The 22,332-nt window shown below is 37.2% G+C and overlaps 1 protein-coding gene across 2 annotated transcripts in view; it reads left to right on the top strand.

The window, feature by feature from the left end:
* zc2hc1a (zinc finger, C2HC-type containing 1A) overlaps positions 1-19,906 on the top strand; it is a 29,833-nt gene extending 9,927 nt beyond the window's left edge. For both annotated transcript variants that reach the window (XM_042751595.1, XM_042751594.1), the window contains 4 exons: positions 16,828-16,945; positions 18,241-18,346; positions 18,429-18,539; positions 18,779-19,906. In XM_042751595.1, the coding sequence (XP_042607529.1) occupies positions 16,828-16,945; positions 18,241-18,346; positions 18,429-18,539; positions 18,779-18,914 (471 nt within the window). In that variant the 3' untranslated portion in view covers positions 18,915-19,906. The remainder of the gene's footprint in view (positions 1-16,827; positions 16,946-18,240; positions 18,347-18,428; positions 18,540-18,778) is intronic.
* Positions 19,907-22,332: the final 2,426 nt, after the last annotated feature.

Here is a 22,332-nt window from a genome sequence, read left to right as displayed (position 1 = left end):
TAATCATCCTTGTCCAGTGTCTCCGCTATTTCTCACCAGAAGTTATGACGCTGCCTTCATGCTTGTTTAAACAGCTTAAACCAAGTTCCACCTGGTCATATGCTGGGTCTGAGTGGTGACATTTTTCATTTGTTAATCTAAGCCATGTTGCAGTGGGAAGAAAGGAGTTTCACAGTCTTGAAAAAGAACCGCTTGTGAATGGTGATCTCCTGAGCACCAAGACGGTTCTTGGTCTGAACCATGCAAACGGAGGAGCCTTGAAGGTGATGGTTCTTAAGTCTTTGCAGAAGATCTGGACAGTCTGGAACATGCAGAGAGCAGATCGCTGACGGAGGATCACTGAAGAGAAGTTTCTGAAGTTGTTGCAGAAGGTGGGGGACACTAAGCTTGTGGTCATTGATGCTGTTCCTGTTTCCAAACTTGCCAAATCCACCTCTTGCAGAACTTTGTTGTTTCTCCTTGGAACAACTTAGCATTTTGCACACATAGTAAGACCCTATCTTTGTCTCTTAGAGAACCTTTTAATCTTACCTGAGAATGAGGGATTTGCAAGTTGGTGCCTTTTAGATCCAGCATTTTGTTTGGCTGGTGCTTTCGGAGGTGGCCATGGTATGGCCCCTCTCTGGCGTGAGGATTGTTTGCGTGTTTAAAACAATGTATTTAAGGTTTTTCCTATGCCTAATTCACTTTCCAAACCAATTCCAGATTAACCTACATATTGTGCTGAAAATATAAGGTCTAACCGTCAATGGGTAATGCTGAACATTGACCCATGCATTATACAGTATACCTTAATAGGTAAGGTTGTGTACATTGTTGTATCACAAACAGCAGTCATTAAGTATATGTAGTTTAATCAATTTTGTGTGCAATTTGTATGAATGAATGTGAAGATCTGTTCTTCCTTTGTGGCTTTAGCCACATGGTAAAACTTGTTTCTCGTGTGAGAGGAATTTACAATCATTCGCACTTTGATAAGAATAAGGGAGAACAAAGCAGTTCCTTAGCAGGGGTTACTGTATGTTTATGTAGCCCATCCCCACCCCCCACCCCATCTCCACAGGCAAAAGTCATCCATTGTTGTCCACAAAAGCCTGATCACATCAAAATTAACTCTGCACAGGTTGTGTGGAAAGAGGGTTTGCCATCTTGGCTGCTGTTGTATGGATTAAGGACCTTGAAGTCGTTGACCTGGACAATAAAGTTAAAGGAACAGCAATAAAGATATCTTCAAAGCTAGAAAGCTAAACAAAGAGTAAACATTGAAACATTTAGCAGGAAGCCAATTTCTTCGGATGTCTGGATTGACATTATTTGGTTTTGCACTGTTCAGTCTATAAACTAAGTGCAACTGTATTATTTGCATAGTTACTTTCTTTGCCCAATAAAAAAAATCCCTAGCCCATTTACTTGGTACCAAGAATGTTAAGATTTTGTCTGCTGACTGCCACATTATCAGGAGTGGAGCTCATTTAGATCTTAAGTAAAATTAGCAATGCTATACAGGCTAATCAATGGGTTAGTCATGTTGTATGACATCCATTATTCTGGTTACATTTTTGGATGGTGTAATTCAAAGGGATGTATGTTAATCAGCAGTGAGGTTGTGAATTTGCCTCTGGAGGACTGTACCACAGGACCAATCAAACTATCCTTCTCTTTAGAAGGGTAACCCTGTAAAGAAGATTGAAAGGTTGGCAAAAAAATTGGATAACACTGGCTGTGATCTGCAATATTTTACTTTTGGTGGCAAGTACCAGGGACCCGACCTGGTCTCTGTTGGTCTAGCTGTGCTGCTCTGATTTGTAATCTTTGAGGACTTCAAGAAGCATGTTTCAGATCTCTGCTAAATCCTCATCATCCTTCCTTTCAATCCATCTGGATGTCATTCTACTCTGACTACCCTGTTTACAGACATTGTCAGAATGGTCTCAACCTTTTCTCTGTCTTTCCCTCCTGTCCTTATACTGCTTACTCTCCCTAGCAGGGGCATTTTGTCTGCCTAAGGAGGAAGACTTTCTCTGCCATGGGGTTCTCATGGAGGTATGACAAAGCGAAATTGACCTCTTTGAGGTACCATTCAGTGTTGTTTCCTGGGGTCTCAGGATTAAACACCTTAATGCCCTGTGCTAAGTTGTCTAAGAGATAGTCTGTTGCTAGAAAAATGAGAATTATGTCATTAATTACTCACCCTCATGTCATTCCAAACCCGTAAGACCTTCATCTTCAGAACACAAATTAAGCTAGGAAGCTTGGGAAGGGAGCAGACAGTTTTTAGAGTGTCGGGAACTATTCAATGTTGATGATTGGGGTCAGTGTTCACGGTTAGGCCGCTAGAAGCTGTGTCCTGGTTCTCCATTAGCGCAGTCATACTTAAATTCTCCTCCTTGAGCTGTTCAAGTTCATGTTGTGCACAGACTGTAATTTTTCATCATTTTTAACTCCCGTTTCCTGGCTGCTGATGTCGCATTGAAGGCCTTTAGCTTCTGCTGACAGTCTAACAGTTTCCCTCAACTGCTCATTGTTCCTATGCACATCAGCCACTTAATTTTTGAGTTCATGGAATTTCCAATTTCTATGGCCTGGGACAGTTAAACGGGTCATTTTAGTGTTAGGCAATAAAGAAGCTTTCACACAATTGGCATACACCCCATTGGCTTTCACACAAAAATGAGAATTATCTCATTAATTACTCACCCTCATGTCATTCCAAACCCGTAAGACCTTCATCTTCAGAACACAAATTAAGATATTTTTGATGAAATACTAAAGCTTTCTGACCCTCTCTAGAGAGCAATGCAACTGAAATGTTCCCAGACCCAGAAACGTATTAAGAACATTGGTAAAACAGCCCATGTGACATTAATGGTTTAACAGAAATTTTATGAAGCTATGAGAATACTTTTTGTGCACAAAGAAAACAAAAATAACAACTTTATTCAACAATTTGATGTTTCTTGGTACTCTAATAAGCATTCCATAACAAGACTTTGGAGCAGTAGAAGCCTATACTGTGGATTGGCGAATCGCGCTTCTCCCCGTTTGGCACTCTGTTGGCCAGTCTAGGTTTGGCAGATGCCAGGAGAATTATTAGGAGATTACCGATGGACTATATTGTGGCAGTTGTAAAGTTTGCTGAAGGAGGGATAATATTGTGGAGCTGTTTTCCAGGGGTTGGGCTAGGCCCCTTGCTTCCAGTGAAGCAAAACCTTAATGCTTCAGCAAAACATTTTAGATAGAGATGCACCAATCAACCAGTCAGGGACCGGAATTAGCCAGTTTTCCACATGACCGGCCCAGACAGGTGATCGGCCGGTCAGTCTTCAAATTCCGAGCCGGTTTGTTTTGACGTCACACTTACGGTGATTGATAATGTATTTATGTTATGCCAGATGAGGCTTATGCAGCCTGAGTGAGTGTGTGTGAGAGACTCATGCAGAAATCAAAACAAATGAGCGCAACAGCACACAGAAACTTATAGATGAATACCTGCGGTAGTTAAAAAAGAAATGTTTGATTTAGGTATGCAACATTGCACAACCAAAAAAAGTTTTTACACGATTGCAGTGTGATTTTATACATTAGTAGTTCAATAAACAAGTTAAAATTAAGTGACTTGCATTTTAGACACAATATTGACTGTTTTTGCTTAGTTTCACTGATGAAAATAGTTCCAATCAAAGCCACAGCAGAACTGTTTTATATCTCAGAGCAACAAAGCTGGGGTTTGTTCCTAAATGAATCCATGTTTTGATCAAATCAAGTGTTTCAGTGATTCAGTAACTCATTCATAAAGACAGTAGTCACTTGCCTAGTTTCTGAATGAATCTGCCATTTGAACAAATCTGTTGAATAAAGGACAAATAACTTACTCATTCAAACAGTCATTTGCCGCCACCTACTGGTTTGGTTTCATATTTAGGGGCCAAGCACCGAAGGTGTATCAACATTAAACATAGCAAATTTGGAGTCTCTAACTCCAACTCTCTAGCGCCACCACTTGTCCAAAATTTCAATATCTTTATGCTAATAACTTTTGAACCGTAAGGCACAGAAGGAAAATTCTTTTTTCCTCTGAATCCTTGGCTCATGCCAAGTCGTTCAAAAATTCAAAAATCGCAAGGTTTAGCTTTTTTGTTATTTTCAATTGTTCGAAAAACCTACTTTTTCAAAATCGTCCTAGACGGTCAGATTTTCACAAAAATTGGCTCAGATCATCTTAAGACCATGCTGGTAAAAAGTTATGGAATTCAAGTTGATTCGTCCAACTGTTCTCGAATACCACGCGAACAAATTCTACGAAAAGCATGCAAAAATGCTTGTGAGGCTATAACTCCGCAATGGTTTGGTGTATTGAGACCAAACTTGGTGTGTGTTATAACAAGCATGACCTGAGACTACTTGCAGTGTTTTGACGCAGCGCCACCTAGTGGTCAGGAGATATGAAAAATGCATATTTTTGCTTATAACTTCTGAATGCTTTAGTTTAACTCTTTTTATTGGTATTTTACCAATCAGAAAGAAAGTGGAAAAACAATACAAAGTTTGTATCAACATACTGATCAATAATAATAATACAAAATATGCAGATGAAATTAAACAGTCGCATTTCTTACTCTCTGACTCAAAGAAAAAAGATAAAAAGAAATATATATATATATGTATATATATCTGCTTGCTACAAAACATGCTAGTGCATTACCCAATAATAATATAAATACTAGTAGTGTAATATGCATGTACAATCTGGTAGCAATAAAAATAAAATACAGCAATACTAAATATTACTAAGGAAAGAAAGTAAAAAAAAAATAGTAGTGTAATATGAATGTATTTTCTGGTAGAAAAACAACAACCAAACAAAAAAACCTTACAACACCTTTTTTTTTTCCTTCTTTTTTTACCAATCAAAGCCATCTGTCTAGAAAACAAATACAATTTATTTCCCCTTTTTTATGTACTTTGTTTCTTAAACAAACAAGGGCGAGGGAGAGAGATGACAAAAACAACTAGGGTCAAATGCAAAAGAATGGTTTCATAAATGGTTATTTCTAGAAAAAATATTATTTTTTAAAATGCAAAAGAAAAGGTTGCCAAATCATATGAAATTGTTCTGTTCTGGCAATCATGGTAAATCTAATTTTTTCTATTTGAATAAACTGCAACAAGTCGTGCATCCAATGAGAGTAGCTGGGTGGAAGAGGGTTTTTCCAGTTCAACAGTATAAGCCTTTTGGCAATTATTAAGCAAAACGCTAAAGCACTGTTTGACTGTAAAGATGATAAAGATACATTTGAGGGATTAAGACCAAATATTGCCACTAAGGGGCAGGGTTCAACATCTAACATGAAAACATTCGAGATTGACTTAAAGATTGAAGTCCAGAAAGAGGTTAATGCTGGGCAAAGCCAAAAAGTGTGGAAGAGAGTAGCCGGGGCTTGTCGACATCGGTCACACGTAGGATCGAGATCCGGGTAAATTTTGGATAGTTTAGCTTTCGTCCAGTATATTCTATGCAAGAGCTTAAACTGTATTAGTGAGTGACGAGCACAAATAGAAGTGGTATGAACTCGACGAAGGACCTTTGACCATTCTTCATCTGTAAAGACATGATTAAGATCGGATTCCCAGTTCTGTTTAATGTTAGACATGGGTGAGGAATTTGAGTGAGCAGTAAAAGAAAAAATAGTTTTGTAAATATTAGAAACAGCACCTTTAGAGACTTTTATTTCTAAAACTTGATCAATCTCTTGTTTCTGAGGTGCATGAGGAAAGTGAGAGAATTTATTTCTTATGAATTCGCGAGTCTGAAGATATCTAAAGAAGTGAGTTTTCGGAAGGTTAAATTTGTCTGATAGGTATGAAAAAGTAACAAAAGTATTATCGTGGAAGAGATCATTAATATTTACAATGCCCCTTCTAAACCATAATGCGAAGGCTCCATCTGAAATGGAAGATAAAAAAGAAGGATTTTTATATATAGGAGACAGACCCGACATTTTCTGAAAGCCAAAGTGTTTTCTAAATTGTTGCCAAATTTTTAGACTATGCAGAACTAAAGGGTTTGAAGAATAGTGGGAAAGTTTTATAGGAATAGAAGAACATAAAAGAGCATGTTAAGAAACTCGGCTACAAGACTCACATTCTATTTCAACCCATGCCGGCACCCAGTGACAAAGACCATAATGCGACTGACTCCAATATAAAATGCTATGAATGTTTGCTGCCCAGTAGTAAAATAAGAAGTATGGAAGTGCAAATCCACCTAATCTTTTGGGTTGCTGAAGAAAAATTTTCTGTATTCTTACTGGGCCTCCGTTCCAAATAAAATCTGAAATCATTCGATCCAGGGATTTAAAGAATGCTTTTGGTATAAATACCGGAATATTTTGGAATAGAAATAAAAATTTGGGTAAAATATTCATTTTTATGGTGTTAATTCTACCTACCAATGAGAGTGGCAAAGTTTTCCACCTAACAAGATCCTCTTTTGTTCTCTCCAAGATTGGAATAAAGTTATGTTTGAATAGATCGACATGTTTTCGTGTTATTGTAACTCCCAAGTAACGGAAATTATCTGAAGCTGATTTAAATGGAATATTTGATGCTAAAAGATCTCTTGCAACTGTATTGATTGCAAAAAATTCACTCTTATGCAAGTTTAATTTATAACCTGAGACGCTACCAAATTGTCCTAAAATACTTAAAACATGTGGAAGACAAGATTCTGGATTTGAAATATATAATACTACATCATCAGCATAGAGGGAAATTTTCTGTTCTTTTCCTGCTCTATGGATGCCAGTGATATTACAGTTAGAACGAAAAGAGATTGCAAGAGGTTCTATAGCTATAGCAAACAAAAGTGGGGACAGGGGGCAGCCCTGTCTTGTCCCACGGTGAAGAGAGAAATATTCAGAACTAATACCATTCGTTTTTACCGATGCAACAGGGGAAGAATATAGAAGTTTTACCCAGGACACAAATTTATCACCAAACCCAAATTTTTTTAATGTAGAAAATAAATAGTCCCACTCAACGCGGTCAAAAGCTTTCTCCGCATCAAGAGAGACTAGGGCTTCTGGCATGTATGAGTCTGATGAGGTATAAATTATGTTCATCAGCCTCCTAAGGTTAAAGAAGCTTTGTCTGTTTTTTATAAATCCAGTTTGGTCCGGGTGAATGATGTCTTGAATAACAGATTCCAACCTTAGAGAGAGAATCTTAGCCAGGATTTTCACATCTACATTAAGAAGGGAAATTGGACGATAGGACCCACAGTCTAGTGGATTTTTTTTAGGTTTCAGGATCAATGATATTGACGCCTGCCGCATAGAGGGAGGAAGATGCCCATCATTTAGGGATTCTTCAAAAACCGAAAGTAGTAGTGGGGAGAGCTGGAGAGAGAACTTCTTTAAAAACTCAGAAGGAAAGCCATCAGGACCTGGGCTTTTTCCGCTCTGCATCTGGGCAATAGCTTGCTGAATTTCGGTTAGTCTAATAGGATCCTCTAATTTGGTTTTTGACTCGTTACTAATTTGAGGGATGTCAAGATTTTCAAAAAAGTGATCAATAAGATTAGCATCTTTGAGGGAGTCTGACTGATACAGCGAAGAATAAAACAGTTTAAATTGATTATTAATTTCTTGAGGGTCTGATATACTATTCCCTGCTGTGTCTTGGATTTGAGCAATAAAGCTCCTTGCAGTTTGCAGCCTAAGTTGTAATGCAAGTGCTTTGCTTGGTTTATCGCCAAACTCATAGAATCGATGACGTGACTTAAGTAAAAGGTGTTCAGCATGGTTAGTGGAAAGAAGATTATATTCGGAAAGCAAAAAAGCCCTTTCCTTATATAGTAATGGGGTTGGACTTAGTGCATATTTTTGGTCTAACTGACCAATCTGTCTAGAGAGTTCGCAGAGCTTTCTATCCCGCACCTTTTTGATATAAGCAGAACGAGAAATTATTTCTCCACGCAAATAAGCTTTGAGCGTGTCCCAGAGAAGAGATACAGAAATTCCTTCAGTAGAGTTAACCTCAAGAAAAGTACTGATCTTTTCAGAGATAAATTCAACAAAGCGGCTATCTGATAAGAGTAATACATTCATTCTCCAAAAATGTGAAATTATAGAACCCCCAGGGAGGGCCAGATCGAGAATTACTGGGGCGTGATCAGAGATGACTATACTTCCATAAGATGAATACTTGACTAAAGGAATAAGTTTGCTGTCAATGATAAAATAATCGATACGTGAATAAGTATGATGAACTGGAGAAAAAAAAGAAAACATTTTAGAAGTGGGATTCAAATGGCGCCATATATCAGTTATACCGTACCACTCCAAAAAGGAGTTAATTGTTTTAGAGGATTGGGACAGGGTACTTGGTCTGGGGGAGGACCTGTCTAATACAGTATTCAGGACACAATTAAAGTCACCTCCCATAATCAGTTGGTAAAGATTCAGGTCCGGAAAATTAGAAAAAAGATTTACAAAGAAGTCTGGATTATCCCAATTAGGAGCATAAACGCTTGCTAAAGCAACTTGATTACCATAAAGAGTGCCTGAAACGATCACATATCTACCGTTGGGGTCTGAAATAACTTTAGAAGGATTAAATGGAGTATTCTTGTTAATTAAAATTGCTGCACCTCTAGCTTTACCATTAAATCCAGAGTGGAACACCTGTCCAACCCATGACCTCATCAAACTTTTATGGCTGGAGTTCTTAAGGTGGGTTTCCTGCAAAAAACATATATCTCCCTTCAACTTAAATAAATTGGAAAATATTTTTATACTTTTCACTCGATTATTTAATCCCTTTACGTTCCAACTAATTAATTTAACAATGCCCCCCCTCCCCTGGAATGTATTAAGCATTGGTAATAAACCTTAGCTCAATATTGTTAGGGGAAAAATAATAATAATTGTTAAAATAGAGCATGACAAAAAGTGCTGGCATATAGAGAGATGGCTGAAGGTGCAGAAAAAAAAAAGAAAAGAAAAAATGTTTCGTAACATACGAAACATTAACAAACCTGACTGAAAGGAACATAACAGACAGGTACAAAACAGCTAAGTTAACTAGCTCTTGCAACTTTAGCTGCCCTTTCGGCAGTGCTCCGTGAACAGGAGTTAAGTATAGTTTATTCTTTTAGCAGTAGGCTATATGGTGAATGGCATCCAAACCAGAAAAAAGGCAGAGCAGTAGGATGGCATCCAACTCAGTATTCAGTTTATAGAACGGTCAGATTTTAGCGACTCAGGATTGAATGTTTTACTAAATTACCTACCTCCCTTTTCATAACACAAACACTCGCTTAAAACAGGGTAACGAACTCTTTTTAAATGTTAAACATGTCCGTCGCTCAATCCTTGCTGGTTGCAGACTTAATGACCGTACTAACAAAGTCCATCGCTGCCTGCGGGGTCTGGAATAGGTGGCGTTGTCCTTGGAAGTCAACGCGGAGTCTGGCGGGATGCAACATTCCGTAGGTGATGCCAGCATTGCGGAGTGCTGTTTTCACGTCTTTGAATTCAGCGCGGCGTCTCGCCACCTCAGCAGACATGTCCGGGAAGATACGGACAACCGCACCATTAAACTCCAAAGAGCCCAGTTCGCGACTCAGCTTCAATATGAGTTCTTTGGTTTGGTAATGGTGGAGTCGGACCAGCATATGTCTAGAAAAAGCGCTTTGCTGAGATTTTTGTCCGACACGATGAGCTCGATCAATTTCCAGAGGTCGCTTAAAGGCGCCGTCTCCAAACAGTTCAGTAAAAAATGAGGCCATAAAAGCAACCGGATTTTGGCCCTCCGAGCCCTCTGGTATTCCAATAATCCTTAGATTTTGCCTCCGAGACCGGTTCTCCAGGTCATCCAATTTGAGTTTGAGGCTGGTGTTCTCTGTTTGCAGCGTGCTGCACAGTTTCTCCACCGCCGTCAACCGGCCGTCTGAGTCGTTGAGTGCCTCTTCAATGTCCCCGATCTTTTGAGCTTGTGATGACAGGGTTGTTTGTAATGTGGAAACGGCAGAACGAATTTCAGACAGAAATTCAGATCGTAGTGACGAGATTTCTGAACGGATGGTGGATGAAATTAGGTCCTTCAAGGAAGTTGGCGTGATCTCTTCCTCCACCTGTACTGAAGCACTAGCGTTAGCCTTAGCAGCTTGGTCGCTCCCTTTGTCAGTCAGCATTTCCACAATATTTCGCCCTGATTTTCCTGGTTTTGGCATTTTTTCCTTATTAATGTAACATAAAATCGAATATGTAATAAAAAATGACTAAATAAATAGCACTGCTAAAAAGAAAACAAATGTGTGTTCACGGAGCGACTTCCAACCACGTCTATTCACCACGAGGCATACCGGAAGTCCCCTAACTTCTGAATGCTTTGGCCAAAAATCATAAAACTGGTCTCTTTAGATTTGCTGGGTCATGTTGAGTCGAACGATATTCAATTTTCCCGTGTCAGCCATTTTAGGTGTTGGCCATTTTGAATTATGTTCTAAAATACTGTATTTTTTTAAACACATTATCATATCATTACGAAAATAATAAAAAAAATCTTCGGCCACATGCACTGATGCTACTCAAAAAGTTTGGGGGCAGCGCCACCTTGTGGTCAAAAGGTATAATGAAATATCTAATAAATGCTAATAACTTTTGCTTACATTAGCCTTTTGTAATGTAGCTGATGTTGATAGATTCCGTGGATCATGCCGACAACATCGATACCAATTATGCAGAAATTGGGCAAAGTTCCTGTTCGCCATTTTGATTCATGTTGAAAACCTACTTTTTCGAACTCCTCCTAGACCGTTAGTCCAATTTCCACCAAATTTGTCTCGGATCATCTTCAGACCCCTCTGGCAAAAAGTTATGGATTTCGTTACGAAATGGTTCTCATTTAGCGCATCAACAAATTTGCTGGAAAAATGCAAAATGCATCTGAGGCTGTATCTCTGCAAAGGTTTGACATATTTTCACCAAACTTTGTATGTGCCATTGTCACCTCACACTGACCATGCCACATCAATTTGGTAACAGCGCCACCTATTGGTCAAGAGTAATAAACCATTCATTAACCATTAATAATTACATTTATAAAAATGCTAATAACTTATTATTGCATTAGCCTATTGCAATGAAACTGGTCTCAAAATATTCTGTGGCTTATGCCGACAACATAGATACCAAATATACCAGAGTAAGCTGAATTTCCTGTCCGCCATTTTGATTTATATTGAAAACCTACTTTTTTGAACTCCATCAACCGTTGGTCCAATTTTCACCAAAATCTAGTTAGATGATCTTCAGACTGTGCTGACAAAATGTTATTGGTTTTGTGTCGATAGACAAAACCGTTTTCGCATACCACAGCGACGAATTTCAGGCATGATGCCAAAATGACACTTCAGCCTGTATCTCTGCAATGCTTGGCATACTGACACCAAACTTTGTGTTTGCCATTGTCACCTCACACAGAACACACCAAAATGATTTGATTACAGCGCCACATGTTGGTCAAAAGTGATTAGCTATTTAATCATAATACTAGTGCTTGTATTTATGATTTTTCCGCCATTTCAATTACAATCATCCTAAAATTGCTATAATTGCTCATTGTTGCATTTGGTGTGATGCTTCATGCCATGCTTAGTTCCTCAATTTGCTGGTGGAGCGATTGGCCCCGTAATTGCTGCTTGCAGCTATATTTAAAACTAGAATTGCATTTTTCCCAACATTTCTTATTTGTAAGTTAAAAAAATAATTTAAGACATTGATCTACTTTTCTAGTCACAGAACACTTTATTTTAGAAGTTGTTTAAGTGAGAGGACATCTGTAACTTTGTACAGATTGAAGGAATTGTAATGTTTAGCATGACTGTGCTCCAGTGCACAAAAGCAAGGTCTATAAAGACATGGTTTGAATTAGATTATTGTGGAAGAACCTGAATTACACAGAGCCCTGACATAAAACCCCATCAAATACCTTTGGGATGAACTGGAATAGAATCAGGGCTCTTCATCCAACATCAGTGCCTGACCTAAAATGATCTACTAGATGAATGGGAAAAAAATTCCACAGAAATACTTGTGGAAATAAATCTTGTGGAAAGCCTTTCCAGAGGAATGGAAGCTTTTGCGAAGTGGGGAATGCAATGTTATTATTAAAGTGTGTGTGAGATGTCCCAATTTGTTTGTCCATATTGTATATATAGTATTTTTCCAGTTTGATACATTTCACTGGATTGATACATTTTTGGACATTCTGACATAAACATTATAGCATTCACATTCCTGTAACCTGTGACTGGACACATGATATGTAATACAAAGATAAATGCTATTAAACTAATTGTTTGTTCATTAGAACAAATATTTTAATGTGCAAATAGTAAATAGTTTCCTGCTAGACAGGTGTTTCCGTATCTACAAAACATCTTAATGGCTCATTTCCAACGAGCGGTACGGGACAGTACAGTACAGTACGATTCGGGGATGGTATGCATTGATCCGGCTTCATTTCCACCGCCAACTGTACCCTTGCTTGATAGGCATGATGTATGCCGTTAAGCTTCTTTATTCTTGAACTTTCGGGGGCGTGGCTTCACTGCTGACCCTGTGCTCACCTCGTGTATTCCGTTTGATCGTTTTATTTGTGTTTTAGACAGCTTAGTGGTCTTGATGTTAGTAAACACATCTTGGAACTTTTGTATAAATATATAGCTATAATATATAATTTATAGCTCATTTCCACCAAGCGGTACAGGTCGGGACAGTACATTTATCTGGCTTCGTTTGACATGAAGAAGAAAGCATGACATCGTCTGTGTGTATGTGTGTGAAAATCTAAAATTCTAAAATACACGGTTATATTTTTTTTGTGTTTGCGCACTCTGATGTAAACAAACCCAACATGCATGAGCAGCATGGCAGAACAAGTGAAGGAGACGTTTTATTCCCCTTATGTTGTCATTCTCCTTGTAGCATGCGCAAGTGATGATTCTCTGTCAACCAGTCAACATTTTGCAGTGAGTCTAGCTCCACCATTTAGGTACTGAACTACTGTGCTAGGTACCATGAAGGAATGGTACCAAAAAAGTGGTACGGGTTATTTTGGAACCATTCAAAACTTCTTACAATGGAAACGGACATAATTGCGTACCAAACTGTACTGTATGGAACCATACCACTCAGTCAAAATGAGCTATTAAGTAGCTCCTAACTTGCTGATTTAGGAGAAACTTATGCAAAATAATGGACATGTCAGTTTTATTATTAGAGGACTCGAGGACTCCTAAATCACCAAGACCAAATCACAAACCGTCCTAAAATGGCTGTTGTGGGCAATTCACCTCAGAACATAAACATTTTATAAACATTTTCAATTGAATTCATTTATGTCCTTCTTTTCGTGTAGTAAAAACTGTTACTACACTTTTCAAGAAGTAACAACTGTTCTTGAGTGCAGTTCAGTTTTCTTTCAGGTTTTCACAACGTCTTGCTATCAGCCATGATTATTCTAAGCTGTTAATTAAAAGGCTGCTTGTATGCATATCCACTAATTGTTTGCAAGATGCAGACATGTTGAGGCTTTTGAATATGGCAACATTTTTATTTTAAAATCTTTATTTGAATATGGCAACATGAAACCTCATTCTACAATATCTCTGTGATTAACTCACTGACAGAGACCCATCCCCTATCAGTACAAGTAAAGCAAAAACATTTTTATTACCTAATCCATGTCAACAAGGTCTGCCTTTTCTCTTATTTTAAGATTGCTCCCCATTCTTAGTAAAAGGTGGTCTTAGCAGCTCTTTGTATAGGTTTTAAGAGGAAACTGTTACCCAATAACCTTTACTGCTGTTAGGAGAACTCTCAGTGGAGAGAAGGAATGTTTTTGAATACTGCCCCAGAGTTGTGGCAAGTGGGCTGCCCATAACAACCACACTTGTTCTTTAAACTATTTATGAAAAAGAACTGTGTATAATGGCAATTAACCCTCTGGAGTCTAAGGGTATTTTTGGGGCCTGGAGAAGTTTTGTCATGCCATGACATTTGTGCTTTTTTCAGTTTCTTATAAATATCTAAATGGCTAAAGTCTAATCTCACTGTAATCAGAACAAACTGGGCTATAATATGTGAGCAGCATGTATGTACATGATTGTGTTTTTGAGAAAAAAATTTTTTATGAGTGGTTAGTGAAAAACTAAAAATGTTAAATCACTTGAATAAGGCAATAAAACACATACAGAAAATTGGCTCCCGGGACTTTTGAGAACTGGAGCTTGTAGCCTAGAATTTTTTTTTTCTAAATGATGTGAAAATCATCTTGTTTACTCACTTACAGAAAACAATATATTGATTTAAATTTTCTAAGACACTTTTTGTTGGTAAAAGTCATATGCGAGTAGGCGTCAGCTATCATGAATTCACACCTTAGAAGACAAAGGCCTGCATAATGAGCCGCATAATGAGCCATTCAGCCAGCTGTGTCACTGAGAGGGATGAGTTACAAGAAAGAATGTGAGGACAAAATAAATGTATATAATTTTATGTTTGTAGTTTATTTAGAATATATTTAATTATCCTACAACATAATTTAATATTCACTTGTGAGTGCAGTTAAACAGTTTATTAGGAACAATCAAAGCTGACTTTCAAACTGAATTTTTTGCATCATTACTCCAGTCACACAATCCTTCAGAAATCCTTTTAACAATCTTATTTTCTACAAAAAAACATTTATTGTTATTATTATCATTATTTTTATTATTATTATTAATGTTGAAGAGAGCTGAGAATATTTTTTTCAGGTTTTTTAGGGGGGATAAATTGAAAGAACAGCATTGTTTGTTACATTTGTTACAGTTACATTTATTGGTACATTTATATTATTTACATCAAGCTTTTGAATGGTATAGTAGTGTATATTGTTATTGAAACTTCATAATATTTCACTTGATTATACATTAAGTCAGGAATTATAGTTTGGAAAAAGTCTAACTAGTAAAATGTTTACACATTATGTGAAAACTAGTACAAGTATATAAATAAATAAAAAGAGACTTACTCATGTTTATGATCTCTGCTGATTAAAGTGCTTCATTCTTTTTATCTGAGGAAATCCAAATCTCAAATCCTCAACCACATCACGTCTTTTTGGGGTGAATTATGTCTTATTCCTCTCATCGCGAAGCAAACAGTAAAATAAAAAAAACTTGAAGAACAATCTCGCTGCGTTGTCTTCTGTTGTGTGGGCGTATTCAAGCCGCACGCTTCAGTGAAACATTATCATCTCAAAAGCACGTTCAGCGCGGGGGCGTGGTCGCATTAGAAGATAATGAAGGGAGACGTGAAAAACGGACATCGCGTTGTTTTCATATGGATTACTTTATCACAGAATATTTGTTTTCGGCAGCACTTGTTTAGGTTTAAAAGTAGACATGTCAGGCTTTCTATAGATATCTCTCTCATGTCTCTGTGTTGAGTATTCATGGAGTTACAGTTCATTTTAATGACGCGTTTGTAAATGAAGATCAGCGCAGACAAAGGATTCAGACAGCACACCTTGTTTGTTATCTTTATTTTATAAATGCACAAAGTTTTGTTGTTATTATGTCTGTATACAAAAAAAAGTAGACCCTTTACAGATTCGATTGATGTATTGCTCTTATCTGTACGATCAAAACTGAAAGTGTAATTTAAGTTCTTTTCGGGGTTATCAGGAGAAAATACCCCAAAACGCGTATATGCGTTAATCGACTTCAGAAGGTTAAATAGATACTCCATCCCAAAATGAAAATGTTGTCATTATTCACTTACCCCCATGTCATTCCAAACCCGTAAAAGCTTTGTTCATCTTCGGAACACAACTTAAGATATTTTGGATGAAAACCGGGAGGCTTGTCACTGTCCCATAGACTGCCAAATAAAAAACAGTGTCAAGGTCCAGGAAAGAAAATCATCATCAGAATACTCCATCTGCCATCAGTGATTCAACCGTAACATTATGAAGTGACGAGAATACTTTTTATACATGAAGAAAACAAAAATAACGATTTTGTTCAACAATTCCTCTCCTCTGTCTCTCTCCAAATCATTGTGGCGCCATTTTGGCAATTCTGAGCAGTACGCAGGCGGCATACACTCTTCTGTGTCAGCCGTGCCACAATGTTTTGTTTTTTTACATGTATTTTTGATTTTGTATGGTGTACTGTCTTATGTGTCAGCCGTGCAGAAGGGATTACGCCATCTGTGTACTGCTCAGATTTGCAAAAATGTCACTACGCTGATTTGGAGAGACCCAGAGGAGAGGAATTGTTGAATAAAGTCATTATTTTTATTTTCTTCGTGTACAAAAAGTATTCTCATTGCTTCATAAAGTTACGGTTGAATCACCGATGGCAGATGTACTATTCTGACAAAGCTTTTCATACTTTCCTGGACCATGACACTGTTATTTACTTGGCAGTCTATGGGACAGTCACAGGCCTCCCGGTTTTCATCCAAAATATCTTAAATTGTGTTCCGAAGACGAACGAAGCTTTTATGGGTTTTGAACGACATGGGGGTAAGTGATTAATGACAAATTTTTCATTTTGGGGTGGAGTAACCCTTTATGGGTTCATAAATGAAATTAGATAATAAACTCAACTGCTTGTTTGGCACTAAAGTGTATGCGGTGATCTAAATGTTCCTCTACAATGTGTTGAAACTGATACTTCATGTTGCTTTCATTTTATTTCACTCATTTGCACCATTTGTTTAGAGTGCCTTGAGTGGATTGATATAAACGTTGTATGTTCTATGTCTGCAGTACAAACCTTCTCTACCAAAGAAGGCAAACTCTCCTGCTGTATCCACGGTGTCCACCGTGTCCACCGTGTCTTCTCGTCTACCTCAGCGCTCAGCCTATGGGCAGGGTGCTGGCACAGGTATGGACTCGATTTAATCAGTCATTTCCCTCTTTAATCAATCATTTCCTTCTTGTTATTTCATCAAGAATCACTTTTGTAAATCTGGACACAAGCAGAGCTATTAAACCTACCGGATTGCTCCTGTGTTTGGCCACTTTAGTGAGCGAAAGTTTTTAGTGCTTCAAATCTGGCTTGTATTATTTTATATATTTTTATAAAATATTATAGTATTTTTCCTTTGCATTTTAATTATAAGTTTCAGTAATTTAGTTTTGTGCCTTTGTCACTTGTAAATCACTTTTACTTCAATGGCTATAACTTTTGAAAATAATGAGATGCTGTAACCAAACTTGGCACAGAGGTGTATGGGCTCAGAGCCAGAACACACAGAGATACGCGTATCTGTGTAGTCAAAATTTTGTATCATATCAGAGTTTCGTCCAGACAGAGCCTGAAACAGCTATTAAAAAAAAAAAAAATGGGTCTTAGAGTACATAAATCTGAAAACGACACCCTTGTGTTTCCGTGTGTACAGCCAATTCATATATTTTGTGAAACGATGATGTCATCACCCCATGTTTCAAACCTAGTCAGACACCGCTATGTCACGTAAAACAAAACAACAACAGTAGTGGCGGACTACATGCTTGTGTTCGACTCCATAAAGAAATACTATTATTTAATAAACATTTTATAAATATCTATTTATGTTAAATTTATATGACTCCACTCTTGCTCTTGAAGTTGTTGCATTCACTGTCTTTGTTGTGTTGGGTTTGTATACTACATAGTTTTCAATCTGTTTCAGTGGTCTCGTGTGTGCCCAGATATTTCTTGAGATGACGCCATGTTTACGGAATTTTTTGTTTTAGAATGAGGAAAAAAAGATTAGATAGGGAAAGCTCTGGTTCCTGTGGATAAGCCCTCAGTCTGAACTCCTTAAAGAAATTGGTGTTTTGGTCACTTGGTGGCGCTATAAAAGAAAAACATATAAAATTATTATTATTATATATTTAACAATAACATCACTGATCCTGTCCACATATTGGTTCTAAATTCTTCCCACCTCCGATGGTCTCCTTTTAATATTTTTAACATCAGTAAAATGTAAAATAGTTTTTGGACTCTCTACAAAACATTTAAAATGCACATTAATGCCACTGAGTTGACAAGCATCCAAAAACATAAAGTGTAGAGAATGGTACCATTTACCATTTACATTTTTTACATTTACCATTTACATAAATTATTTTTTTTTTTAAATCAAGGCTCTGTCAATGGTCCAAAAAGCTCTTTCCTCTCTCCCTCCACAGGTATTCCTAGCTGCAAAACCTCATCCACTGGCTCAGTGAGGAGTGTATCATCAGGATACTCTCCATTACGGAACACCTCCTCTGGCTTGACCAGCCCTCCCTCTGAGTAAGACACCAGCTCACTGACCAGTCCTGATACTTGACATTTACTTCAGGCTGTAAGATCATCATTATGTTTGTGGTTGCAGAGGGAACATGAAACCCAAGGGCATGGTTTCACAAAGCTCACTGAGAAATCCACCTTCTGGTATAGGGATGAACAAGAAAAAGGTCCAGAATGCAGACAACTGTATTCCAAGGTATGACATTGCAAATACTGGTGTATTGCACTGTGAAGTTTGGGTGACTTCTTAGGAATTGTGGTGATGAATGCAAATGACATGGACCGAGAGATCCATCAACTGCTGGTATTCAGTTTTTCCTTTGTCTTTTCATTACATTGGTTACAAAAGTTCTTTTAGTCTTACTTCTGGGTTGCGGTTTTGTTTTAAATAGTCCACACTGACTCATTCAAACCTTTGTGATTTTCTTTTGTTAGGAATGATGTGAAAAACGAAAATGAAATCTCTTTTTCCACAATGGGCACCAAATTTTGTCATGAGTGTGGGACCAAGTACCCTGTGGACTGGGCCAAGTTTTGCTGCGAGTGCGGAGTGAAACGAATGAACATTTAATAATTACATATAAAAGTAAGACTGACTCACTGTAGCCGCAAATATATTATTGGCAAATCCTTGTGGTGTAGAAATTTTTCACTTGTAATCTGCTTCTGTTTCTATAGAAAGAATCCCATCCCAGCCTTCTGCTCAGTTTTTTTTTTTTTTTTTTTTGGGGGGGATATGAAAGTGCAATATGATTGGTTACTGCTACAAAGGGAGTAGTGTTATCTCAATTATAGTTATGATTAAAATATACAGTAGATATGTTAAATTGACTTAAATTGATCTAGGCCTTAAAATGGGACCATATCACTCATAAAATGCAACTATTCTAATGTTAATCTTATTGTAGTGTGTCATTTTGAGGGAATTTAAATGCTTTCATTTTTATTTAAAATATTATTTTTTTTAAGTTAAAAAGTTTCCTGTTAAATGCATTGACAACAGTTGTTTTCGCTGAGCAATCCACTTTCGTATTTCACTTTGTTTTTATACGTTCTTGATTGTTTTGTGTGTTTTTAACAGTATTGAACAAGAAAATGACTTGTAGAAATCGTCGTCGTATATTTATTAGACATTCAATCCATTACATCTGTTCAACCTTGGTTGATCTAGTCTGTCCAACATATTTACACATCAACACAACATACAAAACTTAAAGGCGACTGCAATATCATGTCACATTCTTCAAGAGCGTCAACCATATTACAACCTTACTAAAAAGTAGCTTTACAATGGTATTTTATTGCTTCCGAGCCTTTAAGCTTTATCACTGCTGGTCCAGGATGACAGAGGTCGAGGAGTTGATGGCTGTTTGCCGATCTCAAGCTCATATGCATTTCAAGCAACACTCTTCACCTTGTTATGCTTGTGTTACTGCTTCTCTGGCAGTAAATATAGCTTATGAATACCTGCTTTTTGGATTATGACAATTTTTGCCGTTAAAGGATAAAATGGTTAAAATGGATTGACTTATCCTACATAAATAAAGTGGAAAACATAAATCAGACTGTTTCTGCTTGAGTTTATTTAAATGTTTATTTAGGGCTGCTAATTTCACACATTAATTTAATACAGTTGTCTATTTATTCAAATATATAAGCCTTTCATTATTGACTCAGTGTTTTTTATAATGCCTATTCAGTGATTTGCTCACAATAGTGTCATAATCTTTATTTAGGGGCTTTTCTCAAAAAATATTGATATATGCTATATATGTAGTTATTCATTAAAGCATTTTTTACATTTTTGAATTGATTGACAACCCTAGGTTTTTTTTACATGGTTCCGTTCCATATTTCTATTTCCATGTTTCTCTTCATGAACACATTTTTCCTTGTAGATACTGGCATGAAGTTGCATATAAAACGGGAAATTAAAGTGGAAATTTGGTGTTACATAGCAATACAATAATATTTTTTAAAAATCTCAATTAATGTCAAACATTCTGGAAAAAACAAACAAACAGTGATGTACTGTTATATATAAAAAATAAAAAAAGTGAAGTGAATATGTGAAAAGTTAACATAGTTCTTTATACAGGGGAAGTGACCCTAAAAAGTTCATGTACCATATAAGCCCACCTGTTGATTTTATATATTTATATTTTAATATTTATATATTAGTAGAACAGCACCAATTGTTATCAACCATGTTAAATCGAACCATTTCAGTAGCTCCTTAAGACAAGGTTTAATAATTATAAACTAAAAAATCACTCCTTAAAGGGACACTCCACCCCAAAATGAAAATTGTCATTATTCACTAACCCCCATGTCGTTCCAAACCCGTAAAAGCTTTGTTCGTCTTCGGAATACAATTTAAGATATTTTGGATCAAAACCAGGAGGCCTGTGACTGTCCCATAGACTGACAAATAAATAACAGTGTCAAGGTCCAGGAAAGGTATGAAAGTCGTCGTCAGAATACTCCATCTGCCATCAGATGTGCAATCTGGGTTATATGAAGCAATGGGAACATATTTTGTAAGCTAAGAAAACAAAAATAACGACTTTATTCGACAATTCCTTTGTCAACAGTCTCCTCTGTGTCTCTCCATATCACCGTATGCTGTGTATGCTCTTCTGCATCATCCGCGCCACAAGGATGCGCTGTTTTCTTTCAAATCAAAAGTAAATTCACCTTTCATGGACCTTGACACTGTTATTTACTTGGCAGTCTATGGGACAGTCACAGGCCTCCTGGTTTTCATCCAAAATATCTTAAATTGTGTTCCGAAAACGAACAAAGCTTTTACGGGTTTGTAACGACATGGGGGTAAGTGATAAATGACAAAATTTTCATTTTGGGGTGGAGTAACCCTTTAAAAGGATTTTTAAGAAACGGCTCTACTTATAATTTACAAAACTAGGAACCTCATATAAAAAGCATTAACTAAATCCATCACAGTTAATGTGTATAGAACATTCAAAAACACAATGAGAGCGTAATCTATTACAGCTTTACTGTAAGAAAATGTGTAAGACTTGTATAGGGTCACTTCCCAAAAAAGAAGCAATCAAAAACTACAAAGTTGTAACTTGAGGCCTAGAAAATTAGTATAATATAGGATTTGAAACCAACTTTTTAGTTTGTGAGTTCCATTTGCTGCACCCTCCGTACTCAAATATAACAATCCGAAGTTCAATGTTTTGAAACATTTTCATGCATAAGTATTATGTTTATAGTTAGCACATATTTTCCCGTAAAAAGGTTTTCTTCAGTCAAATACTGAATAGTGTTAATGGCACATGGTGCGTCCAGTTACTTCTTCATATTCTGAACATTGTAATAGAGCTTTGAGATGAATGGAGGCCGAGTATTATATACCGGTTTGCTCTGAAGTCTTCCCACGCTCTGGAAGGTCTGTGCTGAGTGACAGATATGCATTGTATTGTTCAAAGTATCTCTGTAAGTTGGCGAGAATGTCTTTCACTCTGCAAAGCTTCCACTGTTGTCTTTTCTGTATTGGCTTATTTGTCCCCTCTCTCTGTTCATCCACAAATGAAACAAAAAGGAGGTTTAAATGAAAATAATGTAAAAGAAAACTGAATGTGAGGAAACCGGTTGTTTCGGGTTACCTTTCCATGGCACCAACATCTCAAGGACGTATTTATTTCATCCACAAGTTTTAATAACACATCTTTCAATTGTCCATTTATGTGTGCTGAATCCCCCTTGGTTCTCCTCAGTTTTCCGTTAACCTTGCAGATTTTTCTGTGGATGGACTGCATCTGTGAGCGGATCAGAAACAAATCAGCGAATGAGTGACAACAATAGAGGAGAAACTTGGGTGTCAAGCAGGGTTGTTAAACTAACATCTGTGTCTATGTGCTGTGAACAGCATCCAGCTGACCCTGCACTTCATATGGGTCTGGAATGTGTGGGAATGGCAGGTCAGAACATTTACAAAGCAAATCTGCGGAATACGAAAG

Source organism: Cyprinus carpio, chromosome B24, assembly GCF_018340385.1.
Source record: "Cyprinus carpio isolate SPL01 chromosome B24, ASM1834038v1, whole genome shotgun sequence".
Lineage (NCBI taxonomy): Eukaryota > Metazoa > Chordata > Actinopteri > Cypriniformes > Cyprinidae > Cyprinus > Cyprinus carpio.
This window is presented reverse-complemented; position numbering and strand designations above follow the sequence as displayed.